At 36.3% G+C, this 14,770-nt stretch overlaps 2 protein-coding genes across 5 annotated transcripts; both read left to right on the top strand.

Annotated features, from left to right (window-relative positions):
• The first annotated feature begins 17 nt into the window (after positions 1–17).
• LOC105163914 (CURVATURE THYLAKOID protein) lies at positions 18–2,973 on the top strand. Of its 2 annotated transcripts, none has more exons than XM_020692179.2 (7): positions 18–176; positions 278–383; positions 1,347–1,429; positions 1,581–1,667; positions 2,401–2,463; positions 2,561–2,598; positions 2,672–2,973. In XM_020692179.2, the coding sequence occupies exons 2-7, from the start codon at positions 278–280 to the stop codon at positions 2,781–2,783; spliced, it is 489 nt and encodes a 162-aa protein (XP_020547838.1). In that variant the 5' UTR covers positions 18–176; the 3' UTR covers positions 2,784–2,973. The 2 variants fall into 2 exon arrangements, with proteins under 2 accessions (XP_020547838.1, XP_011080751.1); XM_011082449.3 differs by having other exon boundaries at positions 19–176; positions 2,729–2,973.
• Positions 2,974–3,763: 790 nt separating this feature from the next.
• On the top strand, positions 3,764–14,117 carry LOC105163897 (golgin candidate 5). 3 transcript variants are annotated; one of them, XM_011082422.3, is made up of 20 exons: positions 3,764–3,914; positions 4,138–4,359; positions 4,851–5,866; positions 6,555–6,626; positions 7,592–7,666; positions 8,678–8,792; positions 9,750–9,811; positions 9,922–9,969; positions 10,196–10,480; positions 10,560–10,619; positions 10,721–10,804; positions 10,888–10,953; positions 11,030–11,128; positions 11,208–11,426; positions 11,782–11,899; positions 11,975–12,195; positions 12,329–12,388; positions 12,657–12,770; positions 13,609–13,683; positions 13,773–14,117. In XM_011082422.3, the coding sequence occupies exons 2-20, from the start codon at positions 4,203–4,205 to the stop codon at positions 13,818–13,820; spliced, it is 2,994 nt and encodes a 997-aa protein (XP_011080724.1). In that variant the 5' UTR covers positions 3,764–3,914; positions 4,138–4,202; the 3' UTR covers positions 13,821–14,117. The 3 variants fall into 3 exon arrangements, with proteins under 3 accessions (XP_011080724.1, XP_011080732.1, XP_011080740.1); XM_011082430.3 differs by having other exon boundaries at positions 3,911–4,048; XM_011082438.3 differs by lacking the exon at positions 3,764–3,914 and adding an exon at positions 3,932–4,023.
• Positions 14,118–14,770: the final 653 nt, after the last annotated feature.

Raw genomic sequence — 14,770 nt, 5'->3', positions numbered from 1 at the left:
GCTCAATTTTACTTTCGAAAAGCCCAATGAACTGCCAAATAATTTAAATACAAAAATACTGCGCGTGTGATAATTGGTGGGTGCGCTTTCAATTTGTTTCTGTGGCACTCGTAGTCGTAGGATTACCGATTACAGCTCTCTCTCTCTCTCTGGAGCTTCCAACTTCTGGGCGAAAGGTAAACTCGCCGTCTGATCAATTGAAAATCGTTCTTTCTTTTCAATGTTTATTGGGAAATTAAAGCGTCTTTTAATTTACTTCGTTGCTGAATTTTGTCAGATGGCGTCGGTGGTTGCAAGGCTGCCTTCCCCACCGTTGGTGGTGGTCAATGGCAGAAAATCCGTTTCTGGAACACTTCAGAAATTGGCAATGCCTACTATTAAAGGTAAATTTTGGAGCTTCAATCTGAGTTTTTGAATTTAGCTATAGTTATTTGTTTCTTCTACTGTATACAGTTCTAAATGTTGTACTATGAGTTACGAGGGGAGTAGTTATTACTGAAATTAATCTTGATTTTTTGAACTTGCATTTTACTGCATTTGGTGTTTTATTTTCCAGTGTGAACTTCGACTAAGTACTTTTAGTTGGCAGTGCTGGGGTTTTTGAATTGAAATTTTGCTACAGTTCAGTGTAATTAAATTGGATTCGTTTGGACTGGGAATCTTGATCATTAAAAGTATACAAGGGATATGTTGGAGATATAGGCTTCCATGGATTTATGATATGAACTTTATGTTTGAGCAGCTGAGAATTTTGCGCTTTTGCTGTTGACCTGTGATTACCAATCAGTTTCTTTTAGGTGATATTACCTAATTAGCATAGCCTTTTAAGTGGAATTTTCGTTTTCTCATATGGATTATGTTGGATTCTGAAGGTGGTTCCCAGTGCATGTGTTGTAGCACAATTCTGTATTTCAAGTACTCATGTTACCTTATGGAAAATAATCTTCTGATATCTGATTTCCAGTATGAATTTGCAGACTAGATTTAGAGAACTGAATGAAGAATATTGGTTTCGTAATCCTACTTTCATCTGATTTTACGGGATCTGAATGAATCTGATAGAATGGGGTATATATTAATTTTTACAGAGGGTCATTCACTGAGTGACTAAGATGCATAGGGTGAATGATATGAGGGTCATTCACTGAGTGACTAAGATGCATAGGGTGAATGATATGGGGATACTCGGCTTCTCATGGCTTGAATATAACTACTTATATTTGATACATGGACCATGATGTGACAGTTTTACATAATATATGCTAGAAATCATTTGCAAGATTACGGATTTAATTTTATTTCTTGTACTCTTGTGGATATTGATATTTCTTAGTAATGTTTTATAGAGAGACAAGGTTGTCGTGGGGTAAAAGCAAAGGCGACAGGTGAAAGCTCAGAAACTTCAATTGTCAAGTCCGTACAGAATGTTGTGAGTCCTAGACACCTTCCCCACCTGCAGGGCTCTGTCTCTATCTTCAATCCAATCTCCCTGCAACGGCGTTGTACCCTATTTTCTCTAATTCTGCTTCCTTATTTCCTTTACTCCTGCTAATCCTCTCCTTTTTAATTCATTTGACTAGTGGGATAATTCTGAAGATCGGGTGGCTCTGATTGGTTTAGGATTTGCTGGTGTTGTGGGTTTCTGGGCTTCGATAAATCTCATAGCGGTAACTACTTTCTCTCTTATTTTACAAGTATGCAGATATGTGTTATTTGTTATGTAAAGCCGACGGCGTAAAGAATGGTAGAGGAACAGAAATGGAAGTGGCTTGGGCCAAACTATTTCTCCTACTATTTGACAATAATTTCTTGTTATCCCATAATGCATATGAGAGATTGCTCAGAAAATATTTGTTATATAGTTTTATCTTTCAAGTACCTTTAGGTCATGTTTGGATGGAATGATTTGGATTTGAAAAATGGATTTGAAGGAAGTTACAAAATATAGTTCAAAATGAGAATTCAAGAATTTGAAATTCTTTGCAGCACTGAATTATCCAAACAAGTTGATGTATTTGTTACTGTGAATTTGAAATCCTTAGTTTTAAATCCGATGATCCAAATGCAGCCTTAAACACTTTGCTCATAATTAACATTGACACAGTCCATTCCCATCTTTTTCTTGGGAACCAGTTACTTCTTCCTTTAAAGACTTATCTGCGAAAATCAACATCTCCAAGTCATACTTTTAAGATAAATGAGATTCTGGTTGTCAAAAGGCTTCTTGAGTGAAAGTTTAAACTGCAAGCAATTCTATGTTTCTGTTCCCGATAAGTCTCAAAGTCTTGTTCCTGCTCTTTTTTTGGAATATTTTTTGCTTACTTCTTCATTGTTTCCTTTGTAAAGGTATGACTCAATCTACTTAACTTTTGTTGTGATATTTGTTGCATATGAAAATAGGCCATCGACAAACTTCCTATTTTCCCAAGTGTTCTTGAGCTCATTGGGATATTGTATTCTACGGTAAGCATAGTGGTTTTGTCAATGGTATATAGTTCTCTTAAGCTGACATTTGGTATGATACAAGTAGCAAATGGTAATTGAGAAATTTTCATTTCAGTGGTTCACATACCGATATCTCTTATTCAAGCCTGATCGGTAAGATTTCTCTTCAACACATACAACCACTCATTGCACATACTTATGTCTGGTGGTTAATCGACCATTTCAGGTGTCATTCAGTCATCCACTTCTTGCCGGTGCTAATCATACCCTTTTTTCTCATCAGGCAAGAGCTTTCTCAGGCAATCAGCAAGTCGATATCAGATATCCTGGGCCGGTAATGTGAAGAGGGAAGCCAATTACCGTCTTTCTGATCTGTGCTGTAACTTGTATAATCATGTTACTTTTAGTTATTCATATCATTGATAATTATGAGAAAACAAAAATATGCACAAATGGAAATGCCTTCTCTAAATCTCTGCTGGTTGTAAGGATCATTTCATATTAGCTAGCTTCTCCATTACTGTCTTATCTCTAATCAGTTACGTTCCTCTTCATGAACTTGCACTTTTTTCAACTCAGCAGAACATATGGTTCCCTCTCTTTCCTTTCTGCTTTTGATGTAATTTCATCATGAAACCATGATTTTTCTCCTGATCAAAATATATATTTTCTAATAAAAAAAAACATATATATTTTCAAAATTGCAATCATCATCTAACAATGTACTCAAAAACTCATTTCATATTCATGTTGGTGCATCAAAATATTTTTTACAAGATACCACCTAAGCTTTCTATATGTTTACAAAAAAAAAAATTCATTATTTTGAGAAATTACAGTAACACTCTCAACTTATGATTAATGTTACTCATCCCCTCAAGAATTTGGTTCTTAAGGGAGGATTTATGATGTAAAAATGGATGTTATTAATTTCTTTTATAAAAAAATTAGAGATTTTTTTGTATACAATATATTTAAAGATTTGTATAAATGGAATAATTATTCCGTTTCTTCAAAAAATATATTTTTAACCTAAATCTAATATTCTACGCACAAAAAAAAGGGAGAATGGCAATTAGATTTAACTTTTTTCTTATATGGACGCAAACATACTTTTTAATGAAAAAATTAAATTAAATTTTGATTTATTCTAATTAGGACCATATTTTATTTAGATTTTAAAATATTGATGTATTTAATTATTACAATTAACAGACAAATTTTATTACAAAAGGGCAAAATTGAGATACTACCTCACCGCGTCATTAGCTGAGGAACAAGCAGGGTCACGGGTCACCCATTAGCTGCACCGGTGCAACCCGAATACCGAATACCCAAATTAGACCAACCTTTCTAGTTTCTGCTAAAAAATTTGCCATCCCCATAACAAATCACTCTTTTCCTCGATATTCCATTTTCCAGCTTGGATTCGATCCCTTCAATACCCATTACGCATTAACGGATCCCAGGTTTCATTTCTCCAACTCCAAGATTTTGTTTGGTTTAATTCCTGAATCTCACATTGCTAATTTTTACTTCGTTTAAGCGATTTCCAAGACTCAGCAAAGATCAAACAGTGTTCGATCGTCTTTTTCCTGCTTCGGTTTCTTCTTTTTCCTTCTGCGTTTTATAGAAACGGCCTCGATTTTGCATTTGTTCATGTTGTGATTGTGTGTTTGATTAATTTGGCAGGTTTTGTACGTTGGATGGTGTGAATGTGATGTTCGAGGAGTGGATCAAGCTGTCTGATTGAAGACATGGCGTGGTTTAGTGGGAAAGTCTCTTTGGGGAACTTCCCGGATTTTGCAGGGGCGGTGAATAAACTGAGTGAGAGTGTTAAAAACATCGAGAAGAACTTCGATAGCGCCCTTGGCCTCGAGGAGAAATCTGATGCTACTGGTAGCGATAGTGAAGGTATGCACATTCCTTTATCTGATAGGGGATTACATTAGTTCCCTTTTGCCGCGATGTACTGTCATTGTGGTATATGTTATCCTGGGGTGAATTTTTAATTCTCTCAGTAGTAAAATTGATGACTTTGTCGAAACGCTCAAGATTCTCTATTCATACAAGTGCTGGAGATTGATTTTAGATCATCTCCCATTATTTGTAATGCATTTGGTATGTGACTTACTCAATAGTTTAAGCTTATTCAGATTTGCTAAGAATGCATCAGTGCCTAAAGTTTGATGCTTCTATGCCTCTGGGTTCCATAAGGGCATGATGTGACTAGCTGATTAAGTTACAAAGGTATACACAGAGCTTTTTGAAAATCGTCAGCTGGTTAGATACTTCACAGTAGCTAAAGCTTGTTCAAGTAATTCTCGTGCAAAAGTCAATATGTTGATTGTGACAATTATTGCCAATCGACTGTATCTAACAATAGTTTCTCTATTTCTGCGCAGCAACATCAGGATTATGGCCTACAGATCGGAAGGCATTGTTTGAACCTATCATTGGGTTTATGGGGCAGAAAGGTGAGGAGAGTACTGTTGAATCACTGGAGACGTCTAATGCTTCAAAGCCTACATCCCCTGTCAGGACAAAACAAATTGACGATGACGACTCAACTAATCAAGTTAGCGCCCAAATTCCTCATGGACGAGAAGCAAATGAAGAAAAAGATTCAGATGTAAAGACAGGATTTGGAGAGGAAATAAAGGATACCAGCGAGGAGCCAAAAGACCATGCTGCTGCAGACAACAGTGGAGCTACAGTGGTCTTACCTCCGATTCCTGTTCCACTGTCTGAAGAAAAACCTGAAGAGGTCAAGCAAACAGAATCTGCAAACAATCTTCAAGAGGAGGAGAGGGCGGAAGAAATATTTCCTACATTACTGGAGTCAGTACAACCAGAATCTGCAAAAAATCTTCAAGAGGAGGTGAGGTTGAAAGAAATGTCTCCTACATTGATAGAGTCAGTACAACCAGAACCAACAAGTCCTGGAGGTAAAGTTGAAGTTGTTACTTCTGAGTCTACAGCCAATGATGCTCCTAGATTTCCAGAGGGCATAGATGAACAGAATGCAGAGGACGAAGATGTTAAAGAAGTTTTTACAGCTCAATCTCTGAATGCATTGCCTGGAGGCCCAGCTGAAAGCAGAGAATCATCTGCCCCAAATATTCCTGATAAGACCACCAATGCCGAAGATAATTCTACAGACAAGTTGCCCATTTTACATTATAATGAGATGGAGGCTTCAACAGAAGCCTCTGATTTGGTTATGCCCCCGAATGATACTGCTCCTGTCTCAATTGAGCTAAAGCAGCACTTGGACAAAGATGCTAATGTAAAAGAACAACGTTTGAGTACTGGAAGCAACTCGTCTGATATTGTCGATTCTGTTGCTGAACTTGAGAAAGTGAAGAAGGAGATGAAAATGATGGAAACTGCATTGCATGGAGCTGCTAGACAAGCTCAGGTATTTACATGATAGTATTTACTGTTCTGATGATTGCATGTGTTGCGCCACCTCAAGGTCTTCATATGCTTATAATGATCATATTACCTACAAAACAAAGAAAATGCAACTTTCCATAAATCAGTAAAATATCTTTACTCACTAGATGCACTGTTGTTGTTGGTTGGGCCCAACTCATCATGTAAAGTGAAATGGTGGCAAACTATCCTAATCTCATTGATTCGAGAGACGTCTACTTAACACTCTTCATATAGATTTGATTTTTAAGGAGTCAATTGTAGTATGTTAGAAAGGTGCTTCTTCAGTTAATAGACTCTAATGCTGTTATAGTGGGAAGCTGATTAAGACAGACATCAAGTTAACAACATTCCCAATATTAGATTTTTTGTTTTTATGGAGTCAATGCAATATGTTAGAAAGATGCTTCTTCGCCAAAGGACTCTAATGCTGTTATAATGGGAAGCTGGAGTTACCAATTACTATGTCATTTCTCTTGTCATGTACCTTTGAATTGTGACCAAATGAGAAGGCTGCTCATCCAACATGCTGTGCAGCTATGTTATTACTAAATCTGTTTTGAGGAGCTACTATAATTAATAATAGTTGTTTCCCTTTTAAAATTTTTATGCATATTAAAGCCTTAAAGAGAAGAAATGTGGACCTGATTGTCTTCAATTTTTCCTCTCAGGCCAAGGCTGATGAAATTGCAAAGTTGATGAATGAAAACGAGCAGCTAAAAGCTGTGATTGATGATCTGAGGGTGAGTTACCACTCTTTCCTGTTAAGTGGTTTTTGACTGTCCCTTGATTTTCTTTTTCATTATTATTGCTGGTGTAAGCAAAACAGATGAAACATTAATCACTATATTCTCTTATTCGTCATGCATGATCATTGATTAATGTAAATTAGTTCACATGCAAGACCTTACAATCCCCCGATGCTCATTTCATCATTACTTTAGTCAGTCAGGCAGGATAGGATCATATCAGTTCTTTCCCACAGTATAATGTAAGGCCTCTGCCTTGTGGCTAGTAGCGCAGAACTTCTGTGGAAATTATAAGCTTCAGAACAAGTATGTATCATATGTCTGTCATAACATGTATCATATCATATCAGGTTTCTGAATTTATAAATCGGCAAGTGAATGAATGTGAGTAAAGATTTGTCAAATAGACCTCAGTTTCTTGTGCTTTGAATTCAGAAATAGTAAAACCAAATCCTGTTTTCTCTATTCGTTGAAAAATAAAATATAGGAAAAAGCAGGAAGACTGGGTTTCTGAAAATAAGAATAAATTGACTCCCTGAAGGAAAAAACCGGGGTTGCTGCTGCAAGACTCAGAAGTATCATCAATGTCAATTGAAATTGGTAGATGTGAAGAATGTGGGATAAAAGTACCAAGAAAATGAGATATTGTGGGTGGTCATGAAATTGCAGGCCTGTTTATAATCTCAGATATGTGAAACGACAAGCCGCGAATGCCATAAGCTTGTTTTATTCATGTTTTGTTGAAACTGTTTCTCATCAGTTACTCATTTTGTTAACAGTTTACTCCTAGCATCTTTTGTCATGCCTTATAGGTTGATTTGTTTTATCTCACCTGCAGCTGAGACATTATCACTATACTATGGGCTGAATTTATATCCTGACATATATATGTACATCTATCCACACTCTTATACATGTTACTACCAAATGCATCATTAACTGGGTAAAGTAACTTCCAGACGAAAACAAATGAAGCTGAAATTGAATATCTACGAGAGGAATATCATCAAAGGGTGGCGGCACTTGAGAGAAAGGTACACTTTTTCAGGTGCTATTTCTTGTTTGATTCCAGTTCATGCATAATGAATTTAAATTACCGCATCAAGGCATGGCTTTTGTGGTCTTGGAAGCTCTCCCTGCAGCTGCTATTTTGATGAATCTGAAATACATGGAGGTTTCAAGTACTCATGGTGCATTATTACGTTGAATTTGCTTAGGCAAGAAGTAATTTAAAGTTTCTATACTCTATACTTGCTACCTGATGTGAAGTGAATTTGTTCAACTTTTTGACAGCCTGTATATTTTTTATTCTGTTTATTTCTCTGTTGTCCATCCTGCTAAGGCATCATCGATATACTATCTGTTCTAAATGATGGTTGAGCATAAATCTACTTTCTACAGCACATATAGGAAATGGACTATAGTTTCATGATTTGACTATTTGTTAAGGAATTAGAACAATTTATTGGACTGATTACTGTCTGTCTTTTGCTTCCATTTACTCTGACAGGGTTATGTTATCCTTAGTGATCGTGACATATCCTTTATCTATTTATGTAAATAGATTTCTGCAAAAGAGCTTGCTTTAGACTAAAAGAATTTTGTTTAGGCTTTTAAGTGTTTTCCAATCTCACCTAGCAATATACTTATTGATGACAATCTTAATTAACAAGGTGACACCTCATGTCTTGTCGTATACAATGTTTTCTGTAGGATACTTGTCTTATTTTCTCATTTAAATAATAATTGGAGCTAAACTTTTCATTATCCATTTACCAAGGTGAAACTTTACTTTCTGGCTGTGTTGGCAAAGAGCTGATTTGGTATCTTCATTATATTGGCATACTAACAAAATATCTTGTTAATTAGTCTGCATCCTTTCTTAAAAAGCACATTATTATATGGTATTATAGTTGCTAGACTTCCATAATCTTGCTATTTGGTCTATGTGCCTTTTATATGTTTTAATTGCAACTTATCTTTCTCATTAATTCATGTTCATATCAATTATGGTAGAGATGACTGGTTGACTTGCATTATTTTAGGTTTATGCTCTCACTAAGGAGCGGGATACACTGCGTAGAGAACAAAGCAAGAAAAGTGATGCCGCAGCCCTTCTGAAGGAGAAAGATGAAATAATCACTCAAGTGATGGCCGAAGGTCTGAACAACTATTGAGCGTGGACAATAACTTCAGTGCCACTTTTATCTGTGACTTATTTTGAGTAGCCTAAAAAATCTTTTTGCATGGAAATGTACAATGAGTTATCTTTATAGGCACAAGGTAGATTTAATATTAACTAGGATAGATTTTAGGCAACAGCAATAATACATGTAATATCTTACATAGGCTGGAAATATATTTGTGGCAATAGGTGGGCTGGAAAGCTCCCCTTAATTGGAGATGCTTAGAGCTTGTTTGGTTGTGTTTTCAATGAGATTTTTTCCACTTTTCACTATTTGGGTAGGTGGGAATTTGTTTGGTCAAGCCATTTTTAGTGAGAATGCATTCTCATTTTAATTCTCAGTTTCAAATTTATATAGGTCACATGGGCTTGTCATAGTTGTCTTTCTGTCACATCAAAAATACATATACCTATATTCAACATTCTCACACCTATATACCTATATTTGGAAACAACTAATCCAAACATATTCTCAGTTTTCGCTCAAAAACCAATAAAGCATTTCTACATATTTCTAATTGTTGGAAACTGAAAATGAAAATGAAAATGAAAACACAACCAAACGGGCTCTTAGTTTCTTGGTGTTATATGCTGTTCTAGCTTGTAGTTTAGATAATGCCAAAACTTCTTGCTTGATTTTTGAGCCCTAGTATATAATTTTGTCTACCATTCTCACAATCGTTATAGGAAGAAGTGTTAAATAAAATTGAGGAGTCACTTGCTCAACAATATTGGGTATGTTCTTTGCTTGTCAAGTGGCACTTATTCTGTTAAACCAGTAGTCTTGCCATTAATCGGTACTAAGATATTCTTGAGAATTCAAAATCAAGGAGAACTACTTCTTTGTAGTTGCTTTCATATGATTATATGCATGTGTCAGCCATTTACGGTTACAACTGGTATTGGAGTTCATTATGCTTAATAATCTTCAGGTGAAGAGCTCTCAAAAAAGCAAGCTGCCCAGGAATCTCAGATTAGAAAGTTAAGGGCACAGGTATGCATATGTAGGATCAGTTTCTTATCTTTGCGACTGTCATTCTTTCTGCTAATTGTTAACATGAGTTAGTCCTTTATGCATTTTTCCTTACTTTGCTTCGAAACTAGATCAGAGAGCTTGAGGAGGAGAAGAAAGGATTGCTTACAAAGCTCCAGGTAGGTTTCTTGAGTACTTAGGTTTATTCGAGCTGCTTACTTGATCATAATATATTATACATTTCTAGTTTTCCCTTTCTATGTAGACCTTCTTATATGCATATTCTGCCTAGTTTCCGTTTTCATGCATCTTCTGAGGTGATTGAAATAGGTTCACTAGTTTTAGTTCTTCCTATATTTGGTGTTCATTTCTTATTTGCCATTCCATTTTAATGTGTTTTCCCAGGTTGAAGAGAATAAAGTGGACAGCATAAAAAAAGACAAGGCAGCAACTGAAAAGTTGCTCCAAGAAACTGTAGAAAAACACCAAGCTGAACTTGCAACTCAAAAAGAATACTATACCAATGCTCTAAATGCGGCAAAAGAAGCTGAAGCATTAGCAGAGGCACGTGCGGACACTGAAGCAAGAATTGAACTGGAAAGTCGTCTAAGAGAGACGGAGGACCGGGAAAGTATGCTTGTTCAGACACTTGAAGAATTAAGGCAAACTCTGAGCAGAAAAGAGCAGCAGGTTATTTTTTCGGAAAACATTGATGGTTCCTAATTCATCCATTAGTTCTACAATGAAAAAGGTCTTCATTCTGGTGCAGGCAGTTTTTAGAGAAGACATGCTTCGCAGGGACATTGAGGATCTTCACAAGCGATATCAAGTAAGTTGGGCGCTTTTAACTGCTATATATGCATGCTATATCTTTTTATTTCGGAAAATGTTTGGAGGTCTGTCACATCTGACTACAAATACTCATTGTAGGCAAGTGAGCGTAGGTGTGAGGAGTTAATAACTCAAGTTCCTGAGTCTACCAGACCCCTTTTAAGGCAGATTGAAGCGATGCAGGTTTTTACTGTGTAATTAGTAAGTCTTTTAGATGATTACAGCTTACACTTGCCTCCTATTTAACTATGATTTCTTAATGCCAGGAAACAGCCTCAAGAAGGGCTGAAGCTTGGGCTGCTGTTGAAAGATCTCTAAACTCACGACTTCAGGTTTCTAGAGAAACATACTCTCTGCTTGATATTTTAGTTTTGTGACATCTAAATGCAGTCTTGATCTAACTTGTAGGAAGCAGAAACCAAAGCTGCGGCTGCAGAGGAAAAGGAGCGTTCTATCAATGAGCGTTTAACTCAAACTCTGTCTCGGATAAATGTTCTTGAAGCCCAGGTATTTCTCTGTTACTTTCTTTGTTTTCTTGAGCTAAAGTTAATTTTGATGATTAGCGTATGCTAGAACATTTTTGCAGATATCATGCCTAAGAGCTGAGCAGACACAGCTAACAAGATCTCTTGAAAAGGAGAGACAGAGGGCAGCAGAAAATAGGCAGGAATATCTTGCTTTGAAGGAGGAGGCTGACACGCATGAAAGTCGTGCTCATCAGCTAGAGGAAGAAATTAGGGAACTCAGGAGAAAGCACAAGGAGGAGTTGCATGAAGCACTGATGCACCAAGAGCTTCTGCAGAAGGTAGCAAGTTTAGTTCTATGTTCCTTATCACATGTGACTACCAATTTATTTGTTATTGTACAGTCCAGGTACTTAATACTGCAAATATGTATATATGCTATTTTAGTTTAACAGCTGTTTCTTGTTATCTTTCATAAATCCTTTTGGCTTTAATTAGATGGGCTTCAGTTGCAACAAGCTTTTCTTAAAAACTAAATCTGCTTTGTTATGCATCTGTACTGGTGGAAAGAAAGCTGGCTTGTAGGGCTAAATAAATGCTTGGTTTAGCATATTTCATCCTGTGGTTCTCATTGTGATTATTAGTCCAGGTTATTGTTCCACACACTAGCTTATGGAATAAATCGTTCTTTAACAGGAACTAGAGCGCGAAAGAGCTGCGCGTTTGGATCAGGAAAGGGCTGTCAGCCTTCAGTCTTCTGCTGTACCTGATCAAAGCCCCAGAACAAGGCCAAGCTCAGCTGCATTTGATAATGGTAGTTCATCATCAACTATATGCCAGTAACTTGTATATGTAATCTACTGTTGCGTTTGACAATTTACTTCAACAGGCAACTTGACTCGTAAGATTTCGAGCACGAGCAGCTTGGGCAATATGGAAGAAAGCTATTTTCTGCAAACAACTTTGGACTCATCTGAGAATTCATCTGAACGTAGAATTGTGGGAGAAGGTGCTGTGAGTCCATATTATATGAAGAGCGTGACATCAAGCACTTTTGAAGCTGCTCTCCGTCAAAAGGAGGGAGAGCTTGCATCTTATGCATCTAGATTGGTATAAATGAATCTCTGATTCACTAACTACATTTAGTATCCATTTCTGTAATTCTAGTTATTTGTGCATAAATGCTAGTTCTTGGTGCCCCATCTAGATTCCTGCTTTTAACTAATGTCTTTATCCTCTTCAGGCTTCTATGGAATCCATTCGTGACTCTCTAGCAGAGGAGTTAGTTAAAATGACAGCACAGGTAAGACTCTATTGGTCTCCTTCCACACTCTGTGCTTAGGGGACATCTGAACTATGTTTTTCATCTTACTAGCTAGATGGTTACATATGCCATAGAGGAAGAGTTACTTTTTAGTCGATGGGATATGGTTGCAATAAACTTAACTTATGTTGTAATTGAGGACATTAAAAACATTTCCTAGTTATACCAAATAAAGACTCGTCTTAGATGCTTCCATTTTCTATGATGGTTTTAGATTTAATTTTGTAATTGGTTACACATGATGCAGTGTGAAAAGTTACGGGGAGAAGCTGCTACGCTACCTGGAATTCGAGCAGAATTAGAAGCACTTAGACGTAGACACTCGGCTGCATTGGAATTGATGGGGGAACGTGATGAAGAGGTATCTCATTTTTTTTCCTTTTATGTTATAGCAATATATATATGTATTTATATATATATATATATTCTACATAGAATTTAATCAAGGAAAACAAATTATTTTTTGCATCACTCCATGAATTATTGAACAGGTAAAAGGACAGCCTGGAAATTGAGAAATTGAAATGAACAAAAATAAATGACAGATGACAAAAACCAAGGCTGCCATTCCATTCATCAACACGTGATTACTATTTCTCTATCCATAGAATGACATTTGAACCAGTGTGCAAGACCTTTAGAATTACAGTTTGGCAGAAAATTGGACTCTGCTATTGAATCAATGACTCATATAGGAAAAACTTGGTTAGCATGAAAATTAACAGTACAACTTACTTCCTAACTGGTCGTGCAGAATTTAGTGTCCTTTTCCTGGAGGTATGTCCAGATCGAAAATTTATTTCTTCACCGTGCAAGACTAGACTATCATACGATTAACTTGGAAATGGAATTTGGTCAAAGCATGTTAAAATGAAAATTGCAGCCAACATCTTTGTATCCTTGGATGGAGAATAACATTATTCTTTGTCCATGATGTTTTCCTAGTACTGAACCAGTTGGAACAGCAGTGTATAAAACTTGATTCCTTCTAGTGGAACCCAATTTTTTCAATGTTTATCATTAATTTATCAGAACTCAATGAAATGAACATCACCCTGAAGCATGCATTCTTTGATCTGTGCATTGGTAGCTACAGTTGCCTCAACTTTTTTGTTTTCTGTTCTGAAGAGCACTTTGTTAGTAACTATATATTGTGTATGCATTCATGGCTGATATGTAGAAGTGGATGTTTATTGTAGTTGGAAGAACTCCGTGCTGATATTGTTGATCTAAAGGAGATGTACAGAGAACAAGTAAACTTACTTGTGAATAAGGTTAGACGGTTTTTTTTACCTTAAACTGTGTTGTTTACTAGCATTTCATTTCTGTCACATATTTATTTGGTTTCTGCTTATGTTCGCAGATCCAAAGACTGAGTTCAGCTATTGGCACTGATCTTGATGATACATAACTACATATGCGTTAGTTCGGTTCACTTTGGTAGCCAAATATCTTCTTATCTTTACATCGACTGGGCTGGCCGTTAATCCATACCCCACACCGGAATCATTTTCATTAATGTACAGCACGAGTGATTATGTGGCGCTGAATATGTTGCGTTGAATATATTCTTGTCTGTTATACAACTTAGCTTAATTGCCTATTCTGCATCAAATATTACCAGTTCACATTCTTTTATCCTTTGGTTGCTTGATGATGATAATTTTGGTTCAAGAAATTGCACAAGGGTTCCCTTTGTTTCACCTGATTTTGATTCGTGTGATCAAGATTGTATGACTTTTGTCTTGAATCTGTGCATCAGCAGAGGAACATGCATATTATGTTGATTGCATAAAGAGATTTACTAATTATGTTATAATATTACCATGGAAAATTAGCTTTTAGATTAACTAAAAACTTGAAATTATGATAAGATGGAGTATTGTTCTCAATTTTATACCAGTCGACAATATATTTTCCATTTAAGTTAGGTATTCTCTGGGTGTTACTTATATTTGTGTATTACTTGGGAATAATATTACATAATTCATACATATTAAAGCCTGAATATTGTCAATGGATTAAAGTTGAGGGGCCCAAATTGTTGAAGTGTACATACGTTGACACTCATTCTGTATTTAAGGAGCTCCAGAAAGTGGGCAATGTTCGATACAGGCATGGAAAACTCAATCATATGCAATCAATTTGCTAGTGGAAAAGATTGATATACGTAGTACTGGAAATAACGGTGTCCAATCCTAAGAACAGATAAATACAACTAGAAGCAGAACAGACAACTACAGTTTTTTGGTCCTCAACACAATCAACTCAAAACAATTCATATAAGGGAAAGCACGTGAAGTTGCTGGGTGGATTGGACTACCATTCATTTTGAGACGCTATGAGGTAAGGATGAAGAGC

The sequence above is a fragment of the Sesamum indicum genome, linkage group LG1 (genome assembly GCF_026168435.1).
Source record: "Sesamum indicum cultivar Baizhima isolate 11 linkage group LG1, ASM2616843v1, whole genome shotgun sequence".
Taxonomy (NCBI): Eukaryota; Viridiplantae; Streptophyta; class Magnoliopsida; order Lamiales; family Pedaliaceae; genus Sesamum; species Sesamum indicum.
The sequence above is the reverse complement of the archived record's forward strand: the minus strand, read 5'-3'. Positions and strand labels throughout refer to the sequence as shown.